General features: G+C 31.5%; 1 protein-coding gene across 1 annotated transcript; it reads left to right on the top strand.

Annotated features, from left to right (window-relative positions):
* Window positions 1-817: 817 nt before the first annotated feature.
* On the top strand, window positions 818-13,441 carry LOC143246397 (uncharacterized). Its single transcript, XM_076493027.1, has 4 exons — window positions 818-2,861; window positions 5,986-6,068; window positions 6,807-6,918; window positions 12,254-13,441. Exons 1-4 carry the CDS (start codon window positions 818-820, stop codon window positions 12,520-12,522), a joined length of 2,508 nt encoding a protein of 835 aa, XP_076349142.1. The 3' UTR covers window positions 12,523-13,441.
* The last annotated feature ends 3,378 nt before the right edge of the window (window positions 13,442-16,819 follow it).

The raw sequence follows: 16,819 nt of genomic DNA, 5'->3' as shown, positions 1-16,819 counted from the left end.
AAATGTATGAAAAAACCTGTAAGAAAGACTTTTACCATTCATGTGGATACTCAAGACTGGGAGCAGTTGAACAGTAAGAGTATGAATACGTTAGAAATGTTTAATGAGCTTTGTTCTGAAGCTGTCTCTATGGATGATTGTAAAGGTAAAGATTCTAAGGAAGAAATAGCCTATGATTTTTCCTGTTCTCAGGAGAAGGAAGAAATGTGTAAAGAACATAATGTACACTATGAAACACACATAACAAACAAATGTGAAGAACAATAAGTCTTCTTGTGCTTTGGAAGTTGAGGGTTCTTCTATAGATACTAAGAAACTAAAACCATCTTGCAATGTAGAAATAAGTTCATATAACAATTTTAAAACATGTCATTCATCTCCCAAAATTATTCCACACTGTTCTCAAAGTGAAGAAAATAACAAAAACTTTTCACTTAACAAAAGTACAGAACTTGAAAAGATTTCAAAAGAAAAGTCATCTTGTGTACTCAAAAAAACTTCATCAAGTTGTGAAAAGAGCAATGATGTTGTGTCACAATTTAGACAAAATGATTCAGTGACACCATCTTTAGATTTAAATTCTCAGCAGTTTGTTGCAACAGGTCTGATTCCTAATTTTAACAAGAGTTACATCAAACGGTGGGAGATATTGCTAGAAACAATAACAAATGGTAGTACAAGTAAAACTATCAAGCTGTCTGATTCCACTGTAAAATTGGAAGTAAATATTGAAAAAGAAACCCTTGTTCTTTCAATTTCTTCTACTTCTGACAAAGAAAAAAAGGATGCCACCACTCAGATAGGTAGTGATTTATGCATGAAAGCTAATCACAAAAGCATTCAGACAGATCATTCATTGTTTACTGAAAGTAGAGAAAAGGAACAATGTTATGATGATCTGAAGAATGAGGATACAAAACAGGTAACTTGTGTTGATAGAAATAACACAAACAATTTGAACCAGTTAATTCAAAAAGATTTTGTGACACCTTCCACAGAAAAGGGTATCAAGCCTAGTCCAGTTCTAAATCAGAATGCAGCTACTTTTGATGAACACAATTTTAGAGTTGATTCTAATGAAAATGTTAAACTTAATTCTAATAAAAACTCGATGGTGCATATAAAACCAGATATTCCCAGTAACTCAAGACAAGAAATATTTCAACCTGTGGTTACCTATGAGTGCACTCCTAATGGTGTGTCTGATTTGGCTATTCGTGATGAGAAAATAGATGTTTATGAAGCTATTAGTCAAGAAGCCAAATCAGCTTCCAATTTAAATAAAAGGGATCATGTTATAAACACTGGCATTGTAGAGGTTGCAAAAACTGATTTTAATAGTAGTGATATGAAGATATTTGAGAAGAATCTTTCTAATACTACAACTTTTAAGAAGTTGTTTACAGAAGATACAAAAAGAGACTGCAGCTCTGATGATAAGAAAGAAAAATCATACTTAAACTCTGAAAAAGGCGATTTTACTCTAGAAATTATCAGCCCATCTGTACCAGATTATGAGAACAGTAATTCACAATCTGTTTTGTTTGACAAGCTGGTTTCAGCATATAAAATTTCTTCATCTGATGCTGATGCATTGTTTGCAGCTGAACTCATTGATCCTCTGGAGACTTTGACCACAAGACAACAGTCATTAGGAACTCCATCTTCTACATCTCGAAAATTGAAGCCAATCAAAGAGTCTAATGATAGAAGTGGGCAAGATGTACCAATAACAGAAAACTTAAACAACTGTAACTTAACGTTTTGTGATGAAACAAGAGCTTTGGTTAATACAGAATTGTCCAAATCTACTAATAAGAGTGTTAAGGAAAAAACAATTAACCAACAGAAAATGTCACTTTGTGACGATGACAAAACAAAGGTATGTCATAAGATTCTTAGGAGAAAGAAATTTCATAGAATTAGACAGATTTCTAATTCATCAAATAGTTCAGATGAAGAATTGCTTCCCACGAAAGAAAACTTGAAACATACAGCTGTGATCAGCAATGTAGAAAAACAGTTACCACAGTTGTCAAGCAAGATATTAAAGGAAGAAGATTGGTCAAATAAGTCATCAACACAGCTTTGTAAACAGGATAATCAACTGCAAAGACTGGATCAGTACATTGAAAAATGTCCCAAGTTTCCTGCTGAAAATAGTAATGTGAAAGAAAGATTCCAATGGGGATCTGATGAAATATCTATTCCAAAAGAACAAACGTGTAAGTTATTCCAGGAACACAGTATGAAAGATATGTGTGAAGAAGAACGCCAGAAACCTAATTTATTAGAAGGGATTTCCCAGTTTACAAGAGAGAAATCAAACGCTATAGATCCACCACAGAGGTCAGCTCAAAATCCGGAAGAACAGTTTTACTTCACAGAGCAGCTGCATAATACAAAAGTATTGGTTCTGCCACCAGACAAAACAGAGAATTTGAAAGAAATCCATTCTTTACAGTGCTCTGAAGAACTCATGAAAAACCCTTTTACTTTGAATACTGACACTGACAATAAAGACCTATTTGAACAGTCTGTGAATCATTTAGTGGTTTGTGAAAACAAAGTGCCTACAAACTTTGATAAGTCTTGCAGACAAGTGGAAAGTCTGGATAATTCCTTTTCAGAACCTGACCATCAAACCCACGATATTTCAGATAGACAGAAGGAACCTCTGGACAGCAAGTCTGTGTTAATGAAAGGTTTAAAAAAAAGCCAAGTGTCTTCGTGGAACAGTAACGAATTTCAAGTCCTTGAAAAGTCTTTGCAGCAGGATACTCATTCAAGTGATATTTTACCCCACATTCAAGTTTCATGCCAAAAGGATGTTCCTCATAGGCAAATACCTACTTTTACATGTAAGTATAGTTTTAAAAATAGTTTGAATCGTTTTATTTAGTACAGACTTGCTGTTTCAAATGTTATTTCTCTCATCAGTCGTATACTAATGTTACTTATTTGGGTAGGCTACAACATTTTTCACTATTCAAAATGTCTGTTTGCCTCATCATTGTTGCAACATCTTTGTAAACTGAGTTATGTCTAGGAATTAATATTAATGCTTATTAAATAAGTAGAAAATTTCCATTGGAAACCTTCTAAACAGTGTATTTCATCAAGCAAAAAACAATGTACTCAAATATGCTAGTTAATATTCAACCTGTATACAGTCCAGTTCAAAGTAGATTTAGTTCATTGTGTAAACTGCTGCTGTTACATTACATTTGAGATGCAACAGTATCTAATTACTCTTAAGTCCTGACATTTTAACATTTTTGAATGTCATGCCACCATTTAAAAGTTAAATGTCTAAAGACACTTGGCCAGCAGTGTATCAAATTATTATTGGTATGGAATGCAAAAAGAACTGTTATGAATTACTATTTGTGAGACAAGAATAAATATCATATGCAGAATACATGTATAGGTAAGAGACCAGTATTATTTTCTTAGTAGACTGCTAACTAAACATAATTATACATTGAATTGATACTTAATTATAACATGTTGTACACAATTGAAAAACTGCAGTTGATTTCTATGTCTGAAACAGGCTGATCAGTTGTTGAGTCATCTAAATTCAGTGGCAAAATCATTTCATGGTTATTTTGTGAGACAATAAATAGAAGCAGGAATTTCTGCAACTTGAAGGAAAGAAACAATTGTTTGTACCCATTTGGCAAAAGCAATGTTACTAAAGGCCATCTTGGACTGGGTGTTGATAGATATTTGTCTCAAAAGATCAATTTCCAAATTGTGGGTGGGTTTACGAGAAGATTATTACAACAAGGCTTACTTTTGTTGTACATCAAAATGATTTGTAAGGCACCCTTTGAATATGCTGGTTGCTATGTTACTTTTATTGCTATGTTGTTTTGAGTGCTATCTGAGGTTGACTCCAAATAGTATTGCACAGGAAAATATTTCAGGAAGTGCCTTGCAGTATTGAAACTCATAAACAGTGGCTATTTGCCTTTAAGGAAGAAAAACACTTTGCCTGTGACTTGCCAAGGAAGAAATAGCTGATTCCTGGATCTGTCTCATTCAGTAGTTTTCTACACAAGTAGGAAAGTATGGTCATATTATGGTACTTAGAACACAAACTGTGGACAGCATATAAAGCTGGACAAGTAATTCAGTTAATAAATTACTTTTAAGTTTAAAATTTTAAGTTTAATGTTTCATGGTATAATCAATTAATTAAAATTGTGGTAAAATCAATTAAGGACATGAAAATAGTCAACTGATTTTAAATTTGGAATTCTTATTGTGTTTTTTCTTCATCTTTCCAAAAACACAAGTGATCAAAATATTACCATTATGATTTCTCATTATTTTCAATTCAAGGTTAAGCATAATTTATTAGTTTCACAACTGAAAAAATAATTAAGTAATTAAAAGTAATTTTGATTATTTCAACTACCTGGTGGGAGAATAATTGATTAGTTGAATGCAAATGATTAATGAGTCTGATTAATCGATTTATCAAATTTCACTGATTATCCAGCTCTTGTAAGTTACTGGAAATGAAGATGGTTTGAGTCAGTTTTTACTTTTTATTTTCATGAAGGTAGAATTGAAATATGAAGTTAACTATTTGACTATTAGAAGAATGTATAAGATAATTAATATCTAGTGTAGTTAATGTTGTTACTAGTAAAATCCACTTCACTCTGATATTTCAAGATAACAATGCAACAATCCACCATACTTATTTAAGCTTTTGCTACTATACATGAACAAACAGTAGATATATTCTTCTTAGAATGAGCCACAAATGAATGAGAGAGAACTTTGACTATGCTGAGATCAAGCTATTACTGTGGCAAAAAAGTGGGTTTAGCCTAGTTTATAGGGTGAAATTTTGATTAAGTGGCAAGTTAACATATACATGTAAATGTCTGTGATTATCTTTCAGCTATTTAAGTAACTAAAAGTGGAAATATTATGTAGCATGTATAGATTATGTTGAATTTTAAGAATGCATTCCATAGTTATTTCTAAGGTGGTTTGTTTCCACTGTTTGCATATTTTTATTCCTTTTATGTTTTTTTTCTGATTCCATTTCTCATATCTTTTCATTTAACCTTGGCATTTTAATTCACAAAGAAAACAAATCAAAAGCATTACCAAAAAATATGTTCAAATATTTGTAAGTTTTGTGAATTATTGAAAAGCAGTTTATTGCTCAAACATCAGTTAAAAAGAAAATCCACAGATCTTATTTGATTGGCATGACAACTGTATTTTGAGAGAGAGTTTTTAAGTGATGCTTTTTGTACCTGTATAAAATCTTTAAAAGGTTTTGTTCAATTTCATTTTCATATGGCATAAAATATTTTAATTTTAAGTAAACATAAAAGCATTAGCTTTAATATTTACACTTGAATTGATTTAATTATTTAAAAAATTTGGAACTTGTATTAAAATTAGCCTGTTCTGTGATAATGGCTTTCCTGTTAAAAAAAAAACAACAAACAACTTTTATTGTTCACTCAAAGTGTGGAAAAATGACAAATAAATTTGTTTTCAGAGAAGAAAAATCTTAATAATCAAAAGGTTTTGTCCTGAGATTTTAAAGCTGAAAAGTAATAACAATTTATTCAGGATATACAAGGTGAGACAAAATGTGCTATACTGGGATGTTGAGTGGGCAAAAATTACTACACAATTAATATAGTATTATTCAGTTGGTACTAACAAAATAACAAAGATAATTGAAACTAATTCAGTTTCTGTTTTCTTGAGAGTAAAACATTACAAGTTAATCTATTTTATAAATTACACAACTGTATAGTCAAATTTTGCCTCACCTTCTGTGTATTGTTCTGCTTCATTATTGATTTTAACTTAACAGAGCCATATTAAGTTACATCTTCTTTAATTTTGTTAATAACAGAGTTAATACTAATCCTTAAAAAGTTTGTCATAGTTATAAGGTATGTAATATTAATATAGTAAATTGAATATAATCTTTTCTAGCACAAGAAACTTGCAGGTCAGGTGCAACTTCGAATGACATAACATCAAGTGCTTGGTCAAGTCAAGGGGAATCTTTAAGTGGGGTTTGTGCATTTTAATCATAAATTGAAAGCTAATTTTAAAATTTTTACACTTTTTTGCTACTCTCCAGACTCTTATTTAAAAACTTATATTAATTTGTTTGTCCACCTGTGTATATAAGTCTTAAATGCTTTCACTAATATATATAAATATATATATAAATATATTGGTGTTTAATATAAATTAGTGAAAGCCTATACTATTTTCTTTGAGGAAAATATTTTCTATAACACTAATTAAGTGAAATTTAAAACAGTTAATATGTTGAAAATTATGTACTTGTGTGACTTTTGAACTTAAGGACATTTTGGACTTAAGGACTCATAAAAATAATAGTAAAGGAAAACATTTATTATGCACTTGTTTACGCTAAGCTCCTTTAACATGTTATTTTTATTTATTTAATGATACTATTGCATATTTCTGTCCTTCTTCATAAGTGAATATGTTCATGAAGGTAATTTAAATAGTTAAAATAAGTTATTTTGTTCTGGGCATAACATTTAATAAGATTGGTGAACTTAGTTTCTGAACTTCCAATGATTTTAATGTATGCTTAGAACCTGAGAGAATATTAAACCTACACTGTTATGAATGTCTTTACTGGTTAGGTTTAGTGTGTGAAAGTTTTGAATTCTTGAATATTGGTTGGACAATCTAATTTGTTGCTCTCACCGTTAATTGTATCCTTCCAGTATGTTTTGTACAAGTTATTTTGTTTACAAAAATATTTATTTCAGGACCCAGACCTAATTAGAAAGGAGATAGAGGAAATGAAACAAAGAATCTTACAAATGGAGGCATTAATTAATGGATCTAGACCAGCATGTATTTCAAAAGATATTGTGCTTGGTAAGTATAACAAAATTCAAATACAAGGGTACAAAACATATTTATTAAATGTTTCATAATAACAAGGATTACAATATCAGAAACCTGTAAAAATAAAAACAAATATAACACAGGCCTGTGATGGTCTTATTGTCTTAATCTCTACATGTTCTAAAGTATGCTGTGTTAAAAAACTATTTGTAGAGTTTTTTCCACAGAATGTCATGTACATTTATACAAGTGAATCATTTTAGTTGAAATCAGGTCACGTTTCATTGTGTTTAAAATGTGGAAAACCACTGCCTATAGATTTCACTCGATCAGTCATGATGCATCTTGTGAATTTTCTACAAACCACGAGAAACGTACCACTCGTACATAAACAGTTATCAGGTCACATGATGTGTCATTTCTATACAGTATTTGTTTGTGTGTGCACTTTGACATTATTTTTTTCTTTTCAATATTAATTTGTCACTATGGCAATAACAGGTTGTATAAATGACCCAAATATATTCTGTTATATTTTTGGGAAATTAGTTGTAAAGAAACAAAGACAAAATATTGCAGAATTTGTCAAACACAAGTGTATAACATATTTTAGAGTATAACTTGGAGACCAAAAGACCAAATCATGTGTTTTATATGGTTTGCACCATTTGTGTCAAAGAGTTGAGACAATAGACTAAACATAAGAAGTCTTTGCATTTTGGAATTCTAATGGTTTGGCATGAGCCTAGAAACATGGAGATAACTGCTGTTTTTTTGCTCTTTTAACATTCAAAATAAAAATGACATTTCTTATCAAAATCTTCAATCCACTATAAAACTTGTTGCTCATGGAATTGATGTACCAACTCCACCAGAGACTCTTGATATAGTTTCATCTGATGCCAATGGAAATGATTATTTTCATCCAAAAACGTCTAGAGAACAGAATCTTTTCACACAAGGTGAACCTAAAGATTTGGTCTTTCCAAAAGGTTCTTCAGAGATTTGGGGTTCATACTTTGAGCTAAGAACTTGCATTTTCCAGGAATGTCTCCAGTTTTTCTGGATACCAGGCCACGTTGGTATTCGTGGGAACGAGCTTGCAGACACGGCAGCTAAATCTTTCTGCTCAGGCACTATCACCACTGTGCCTATTCTGTACATGGACTATGGTCCTGTATTCAAACCACCTGTAAAACCACATTTTACTTTCTTGCCATTGTTACAACTCTCAGCGACGACACTATATTAAACATGGTCTGTCACAAAGTTTGTCCGTAACCTTGGACATTGTTATTGGTGACGGTGACACTGTCCACCTTGATAAAGTTTTTAATTTTTTAATGGCAATTAATCTTTTTAATCTAATTTAAGTGTTGGATATTTATTCATTACACAGTTTTAATTGTGGTTCCTTTTTCAAAGTTTCAATCTCTCTAATTCAATTTGAAATTGGAAAATGGCCAAACATTAAATAACCGACACCAGGACTGGAAAGGCCAACTTCAGGTGATTAACGCTGCTGTTTGAACTACCTGTTAGTTGTCCTGGCGAGTTGTTATTCCAATTTTGCTGCATGTCTTTTAAAATTTTATTACTTTACCCTTTGGTACTGGCCATAATGACACATAACCCAGAACCAGGACAAGAAAGACCAACTTCAGGTGACTGACGGTAGTGCTGGTACTTGCCTGTTAGTCTTCCTGGTGGGTTATGATCATTACCATTCTGATACAGGAAGTCTTTTACAACTTTATAGACTAGATGTCAACATCAGTTTTATGCAATTTTCTGTTTTTAATTGCTGTTTTGTTTTTACCTTCGTTTACTTTTACAAATTTTACTACATTTACTTTACTTTTACTTTTTACTGGACATTTGGCTACTCATTATTACGATTTTGCTATGTCTTTTAAAACTTTTATAATTTTACATTTTGATACTGGCTGCTATGACACATAACCCAGAATCAGGACTGGAAAGGCCAACTTCAGGTGACTGACGGTGGTTCTTGTACTTACCTGTTAGTCTTCCTGGCAGGTTATGATCATTATCATTTTGTTAGAGAAAGTCCTTTACAACTTCTCTTACTCTGCATTCTCTCTTAACATTGTAGACTAGGTGTCAACATTGGTTTTATACTTTTTCTGTTTTTTCAATGATGTTTTGTTTTACCTTCATTTCCTTTTCTGTATTTTACTACATTTAATTTGTTTTTACCTTTTTTACTGGACGTTTGGCACAGATAGCCTAGCTGCTTTGTGCCATAAAACACTAAATCAATCAATCAACCAGGAATGTCATTTTACTGGTATTGAAATTGTGAGAAAGTGGTTATACCATACTTTTTGCAAGACAGTTCACTGGTTTATTGTAATAATATTACTGAATTAATACCAATGCTAGGAGCTGTAGTCTATGAACCAAGTGAGTGGTGATTGTTCATTAATTCCTCTAAAAGAAGTCTATAAGGTGTTCTCTGTCACAGTGGTAACATACATGCATCTGTTTTTATTGCTCATTCAATTCACTTGAAGGAAATGTACAAAAATCTCTTAACTTCTTTGTAGGCAAATGCAAAGAACATGGCTGAGTACTTTGTAAAAATTTAAAGGTCCTTTGCATGTTGCTGGGTCAACAATCTAATTATACAAAGTTTCCTTTGTTTTTGTGTAAATGGGACAGCAAAACATGAAATCAACACTGAACATAGAAGCAATGACCACACAGAGTCAACCTGATACCAGGGTCAAAAAATGTTGATAGAAAGAAAGTCCTATTACCTTCACTTCATAAAACTAGGCTTGATGGAACAGTTTGTAAACACCTTAAACAAATATGTCAACTGTTTAAAGTATTTATATTGGTAATTCCCAGTTCTTTCACAAGCAAAACTCATTAGGAAATTGATTTTGGATGAACAGTTTGAAAGGACTGAGGAGAGTTGAAATCAAAGCGTGAATTGCCTTTAAAGATGTTATTGACAAATTTTTATGAAACAACAAGGACCCAGATTAGGAAAATATTGTCCATAACATGGTTGATAAATTCCAAGAGTTGGGTTGTAATATGAGCTTGAAATTTTATTTCTCACACTCATTGACTATTTCCCTGAAAATCTTGCTTCTGTTTGTGAAGAAAGGTTTCATTGAGACATTAAGGAAGTGGAAAGGGAGGTATCGGGGAAGGTGAGACATCAATATTATGGCTGTTTACTGCTGGTCGTTGAAGTGGGATGTTTTAGATGCAATACATAAAAGAAAGACCACAATGCATAGTTTTGAGACTAAGACAAATTTCATGAAGACAAAATCAGGATGTATGACAATGTATGTTCATTTGACATTGATGTTTTTCCATTTTCTCCAGTTTGATTGTATTTGTATTAAGTATAATAAATAAAATATTTGTTGTGGTAAATAAAATAATTTCGTCTTGGATTTTTTTCTGTCTGATTTGTTAAAAAATCCTTATATCATACAAAATAATGAATATTATTTTCGAAATCTGCGTAGCTAATGTTGTGGAAAACCCATTATTAGAACCAAAACTTTTATGAAGTGTAAAATCATAACAGATACACAAGTCTAAATATAACTCTCAGTATAATTAAATTAGAATAATTTTGAATTGTGTGAAGATTATGTGGTTTTGAGAGAGAGGAGAAACTTTATTATGGTTCTTGTAAGAGAAGTTCAGTCTTAGCCTCAGCAGTAACAATTCTAAACTTTGGTATACTGATTTAATATCTTATTTTGGCTGATACTCTCAGATATTCATGTACCCCCTATTTTAAAGTGGCAATCTAGTTTAGCACACTTAAAGCTCTACAGTTTCTACATGTGTATAAATAAATAACCCATGAACAACTGATAATTAGAAGACAGCCTTTACTATTGATAAATTCTTTAGTTTAAGGGAAGGTTTAAAGATAACTTTTAAAGTTGACTTCTTGATACATAATCTTTATGAATTAAAATTGTCCTAACTTGTTTTTTATTTATATTTATCTTTGTTTATCTGTTATTGTAATAATATTTTACTTTTCTATGTATTATTGACAATATTTTTATTTCAAAATGTTTAATAAAATTTGTACTCTTATATTTGTACTTTGGAGGTGACTACAAAAATAGGACACACGTTGAGATTGGGGATACATCGTAATGTGGGGCCTACTTTAGACACCTAGTGTACATTTCATAATTTCACATTATAACTTGTACCCTGGGATCTTTTCAATTAGTGCACTGTTTTTGTTTATTTTTGTTTTGGCTTGTTTTTTAAGTTATAACAAACTAATATAATAAATCAGAGGCTTGGATTTGCTATTTTTAGTACAGTCCATCCTTGTAATTTTTTTACTTTATCAAAATTTATTAATTTTAACTAAAATGTGTGTGTGTATGATAGCCAAATGTCTGGCTCTCTGTTACACTTTATCTCGTGAATGGTTAATTATAGAAAAAAATATATATAATGCTTCTTTTCAAACATACATTACAAGAAGAATTATTCAATTTTTGCAAGTTCTAAAATTTATATTGATATCAACATTGATCAATCAATCTTCCTTTGCATTGAATGGTCATTTTGAGAAAAGAAACAACTTAAGAATAAAAATTTCTTTTTTATAGGGAATTTAACAAAAATACAAAGGGGGGGCTTCATCTGTCAACTGACCCAAAGAAAATATTTCTAAGATACACACACACACATCTTGGAAATATACATCTGTTTGGTTTATATATATATAATATATTTCATGTTTCTATACTCATGTATAGTTTTATTGTACCATGTTAAATTTATTTGAACGTTTCCTCTTTGACACTTCTTACAGGAATGACAACTGTCAAAATCTCTTAACTTTGGCAGCAGTCTTTTCTTTTTTTTTTTTTTTTTTTGTACTATGCAAAATGACAAGGGACTGTGGCATCCAGCAAACAAAAATGAACTACTTTGTGAATCTGAGTGCTCTGTTGTGTTTTCTTCCAGCAAAAAATACAAGTTTTTGATTGCTTTTAGAATATCAATGTTTTCATTACTTGTTAGTATTTTAAAAGGATATCCTTTCTCATATTGATCTTTCCTTTTTTCTGGGGTAAAATGTTGGGTTTAATATTACTAAGGATATTTGGAAGAAAAGAGAAGAGATGCACAAGTTTAGATGCTTTGAGTCATTTCAAACTTAATAATTAATTTTACTAGCTATTAACAACATAGGAAATTTTTAATAAGTAATCTGAATGTGATTTTTCAACTAATACTATTGGACTTTAATATTTTATTTATTTTACAAATCCATTGTAGCAAAACTAATGAGTATTGAACATTATTTATGAATTGAGAGATTTTGTTTTAGGGGACAAGGATTTGGTTAACAACAGTCATCAGAAAACTTTACTACCTGTGCAGAATGTAACCCTGGAACAAGAAAATTCTTACAATGATTGTATGTTGAGAAGGAAAATGAGCAGCTGGGGCTTTAAAAATGATGAAGATAGTGGAGAAGAGAGTGACGACTTATTTAATACAGTATCGCCAACACCACCTAAACGTCCAGATAATCGTTCGAGCTTGTTAGTGTCTTTTTCTTCAGCCATGAAGAGAAATAAAACGTGTCACACCTGAATGTTGTTGCATGTTGAAGCATTTGTTTCATATATTGCAGGCTCATTGCTTTATAGGTGCTCACCAGTTACTAAGTTTCTTTATTAGTATACACATTGTTTTGTTAGAAATACCAGAGGCGTGTAGTGTCCATTTCATCAAAAACATTCAGAGTTTATTAATTTATGTGTGGGCACACATGTTCAGTAATGATACTGTAAACTCGGAGAACTATCTTTGATGTTTTAAGAAATATAACAACCTTGCAGGTCGCTTGTGCTTCTAAATTGTGTACTGAGTTATTACCATTTCTAGTGCTTTATTATGGTTACATTGTGTAAGGACATTAATATCAGATTTAACAAAATTAATGCACAGTACCGTGGTAACGTATAAACTAAAATATAAAAAAAGCAGTTTTGTATATTTGTGTTGTGTTCATATGTAATATAAATCAGTTCATCTAAAGGTAAAGGTAAGTGAATCATATGAAAGATAAGTCTGTAATATAGTGTATTATGAACTTTATTTCTCTTAAAATAATAATGTTATCATTAAAGCAAATACAAGATTTTTCAAGGCGCTTTTTCTTTTCAGAAATATTCAGTTCCAGAACGTGCACCATAAACTTGTATCAAAAGTTATTAATTTGGAAAGAAATGTGGTAAATATATAAATACATCTTAATGGTGATATAGTGGTAAAGTAGTGAAATGTGTATTTAGTACGTCGAGGATGATAAATTGGTATATGTTTTTGAAACTTCTAAATCTGAGATGTGTAGTATGTCTATACGAAGTGTTCAGCTAGCCTTTCACTTGAGTGAAACTTCCACTCTTAATTTGTGTACATATATTTTCATTAATTTCTCTATGAGCATCTTTGGAAATATATTTGTATTTGACATTTTGTCGCAAATTAAAAAGTTTCGAAAGCTTAACCACAATAGTGATTCTTGTATTAATAAAACATAATCAAAAACTTAGAAAGGAACAGACAGTAACTAAAATTTGGTAAACCCTACTAATTATGAGTAATTATGAGCAAAATACCATGCATGATCATATATAACTTTATAATCCCGAGTGCCATTTTTGTTAAATTCACTCACTATTCTTGGAATGATTTACAGGTGGCGTCACCAAACTGATACAGTTTGGAAATAAATTATTTTGTAATAAGGCCCGTCATGGCCATGTGTTAGGGTGTGGATTCAGATCCCTGTTACATCAATCATGCTCACTCTTTTTGTGTAGTAATGTTATATTGTTACGGTCAATCTTACTATTTGTTAGTAAAAGAAGAGCCCAAGAGCTGGCGGTGGGTGGTGATTAACTAGCTGCCTTCCCTCTAATCCTTCGACTCGTAATCCCATGGTCGTGGGTTCGAAACTCCGTCAGACCAAACATGCTCGTCCTTTCAGCCGTGGGAGCGTTATAATGTGACGGTCAATCCTACTTTTCATTGGTAAAAGAGTAGCCCAAGAGTTGGCGGTGGGTGGTGATGACTAGCTGCCTTCCATCTAGTCTTACACTGCTAAATTAGGGACGACTAGCGCATATAGTCTTCCTGTAGCTTTGCACAAAATTCAAAAAATAAACAATTTTGTAGTACATTAGTGGTTAAAGACTTAAAAGTAGCCAAAATGGTGATTAATACCGCTATCGAATGTGGACAGAGGTTATGTTTGTGTGTTTGTCAGCAAGATTTCTTGATAATGGCTGAATGGAAATTGGATAAAAGTTGGCATACATTTAGACTATAACACAACTTTAAAGTGATTAAAGGAGGATGAAGGTCACGAAAAAAAAACATCTAATAATATGGGGACCTATTTTTCACAATATTTTTGCTCAATAACTCGGTTCAGAATGGTCAGATTTTGATGAAACTTGGTGGACATCCACAATATCTTATTTCCCATTGTTCTGGTGAACGTGAGCTGTGTCAGTTGATAACGACTAACATATGGGCAGATTTTCGTGTTTTTTGAGGGCCGAATGTTATTAACGCTGCGTGGTGGAGGTTTGGATCAACTGAACGCTTCTTATTTCTTTACGTTTCAAGGTGCATTTCAAATGTTGTAATACGTGTCCACTTGGTGATGCAATTTATTTTTTGTTTCACAAATTTAGCGTAAAGCTACACCGAGTGCTATTAGACAGTAGCTTTCTCTAATTTTAAACCAATAGACTAGAGGAAAGGATAGCTAGTAAACAGCATTCGTAGTTTACTCTTGCCTAACTGAATAGTGAGATTTGATTCGTATTCTTATAATGTCTATAGAGAACCCTCGACCACGTGAAGCCCAGTTGGTGCGAAAAATGTTTAAGTTGCCAACGAAGTCAAGTGTTCATACTGGATCAGTAAATTCTAAAGATATACTAAACGTGTTATTTATTAAGCTTGAGACTAAAAAGCTATGTGATAATTTGATTTAATAGCATTTTTTTCTGAAATCCACAAAAGAAAGACTGCAAAAATTGTAAAAACTACTGTTGTAAACTAAGAGGCAATGTAGCCAAACAAGTTACTGCTTCATAATTTCAGACTTTTAATATAATAGCCAACAGATTAATCCAGATATTCAAATTGCCTAATTAGATCCATGAAAAATTGAAAATAAAATTTTAAGAATTTAGAGAGGTGTTAAATGATCGGAGAATTCCGAAAACCGTTTGGAATTGCAATAAATACTTTGATAATCATTTTTCTTTTTCGTATTTAAGTATAAAATAGAAGGATGAAGAGTTGTAGATTAATCTTATTGTGAAGAGAATGTAATAAAAAAACCTAAATTGTGCAAGGTTGCAGTTGATGTATAACTCAGAAACTGGGAAAAAATAAAACATTCCAGTAACTGTGACAAGTAATGTTTGGAAACAGAAATCGATAATCACTGGAGCTAGACGCAAAATGGAATTGCTACAGTTATCAACGTTCTGGTTATGCAAGACTCGAATGTGGCAGAAACTATAGGAACAAAGATCATACGCTTTGAAAACTGATTAATGTCGTTGTCTGCAAAAGATGGAAGAAATGTTTAATTTAAATGTGTAACGTTTTGTAATTTATCTGGGATGAGTCTCCGATTTATTAAGTTACACATTACGATCAAAGCTATTATACTTGCCAACAAGATTGATACACACAATTTTCCTTCTTAATGCATATATTTTAATATAAAAGCAATATAATTTATAATAACGGTTATTGGAAATAATCATTTTTATACAAAGGTTTTACAAACTTACAAATAATATTGAGTCTTTAATCTGGTCTGGAACTGATTATTTTATCGACGGCTCATAATGAGCGAATTATTCTGAGTTTATCTCTGTGCTATTCATTTAATCTATAAACGTTCCAAGTCAAATATTTGTAGTTTTTCGATTGATAAGCTTTTATCACCATTATAGCTTCCGAGGTTTATAGAATACCGTCTGTAGCAAATCAACAGTATAAACTGTCTTTTCACATTGCGTTTATTTTTTATAAGTTTGAGAGAAGATTTTCCAGAAATTTTAGCTAAGGCAACAATACTGGTATTTACATTGTTGATTCTTACACTCGAGAATCTTCTACAAATTTAATGAATAGGGATTTCGCAATACACTTTAACTGTATAAGTTAATTACATTTCTAAATATATATTTAACTGAAAGAAATATTAATATTAAAATAAATATATAATAGTAAATCGGTTACAGACCCAATTGAGATTTCAGTGTTTGTCGCATTTTTCCGTGTTTATTTTTATAATATTTACTGAAACATTAACTTGTTACGATAGCATATACAATTCTAAGATCGCATTAGGCACATGTGGTATATATTCACTTATATGTAATCTTTACAACTGAGACGAATATTTTAAAATATGATTTAATTAATGGAACATAAGGTTGCAGTGACTGCTATATATATGTATATACACTGCTGGCCAAAATCTTAAGGCCAATGAACATAAAGACAAAATATGCATTTTGCGTTGTTAGACTCAACCACTAATGTAAGTAGAGTACATATATATGTATATATTTGTTGGTTGCGAACGTATAAGTTTCATATACTTAAGTTACTTAATAAACTCAACAAAAGGTGTCTTTATATTTCAGCCTCCCTGTGGAACAGCGGTGTGTCTCTGCACTCACACCGCTATAATCAGTGTTTCGATACCCGTGGTTGGCGGAGCACAGATAGACCATTGTATAACTTTGTGCTTAATTTCAAACAAACAAATGTATTTCAATTTGAAATGCACGCCTTGTTTTGTTTTTTTATTATTGGCACTAGCTCCACTTTGTAAATCTAGGTG

The sequence above is a fragment of the Tachypleus tridentatus genome, chromosome 3 (assembly GCF_004210375.1).
Source record: "Tachypleus tridentatus isolate NWPU-2018 chromosome 3, ASM421037v1, whole genome shotgun sequence".
Classification (NCBI taxonomy): domain Eukaryota; kingdom Metazoa; phylum Arthropoda; class Merostomata; order Xiphosura; family Limulidae; genus Tachypleus; species Tachypleus tridentatus.
This window is presented reverse-complemented; position numbering and strand designations above follow the sequence as displayed.

Bases quoted from the DNA above. Each gene is read 5' to 3' on its own strand.
- LOC143246397 (XM_076493027.1), top strand. From the start codon at position 818: ATGAAAGCTAATCACAAAAGCATTCAGACAGATCATTCATTGTTTACT. The intron at 6,069-6,806 runs GTTTGTGCATTT...TATTTATTTCAG, and splicing joins AAGGGGAATCTTTAAGTGGG to GACCCAGACCTAATTAGAAA. The intron at 6,919-12,253 runs GTAAGTATAACA...ATTTTGTTTTAG, and splicing joins TTCAAAAGATATTGTGCTTG to GGGACAAGGATTTGGTTAAC.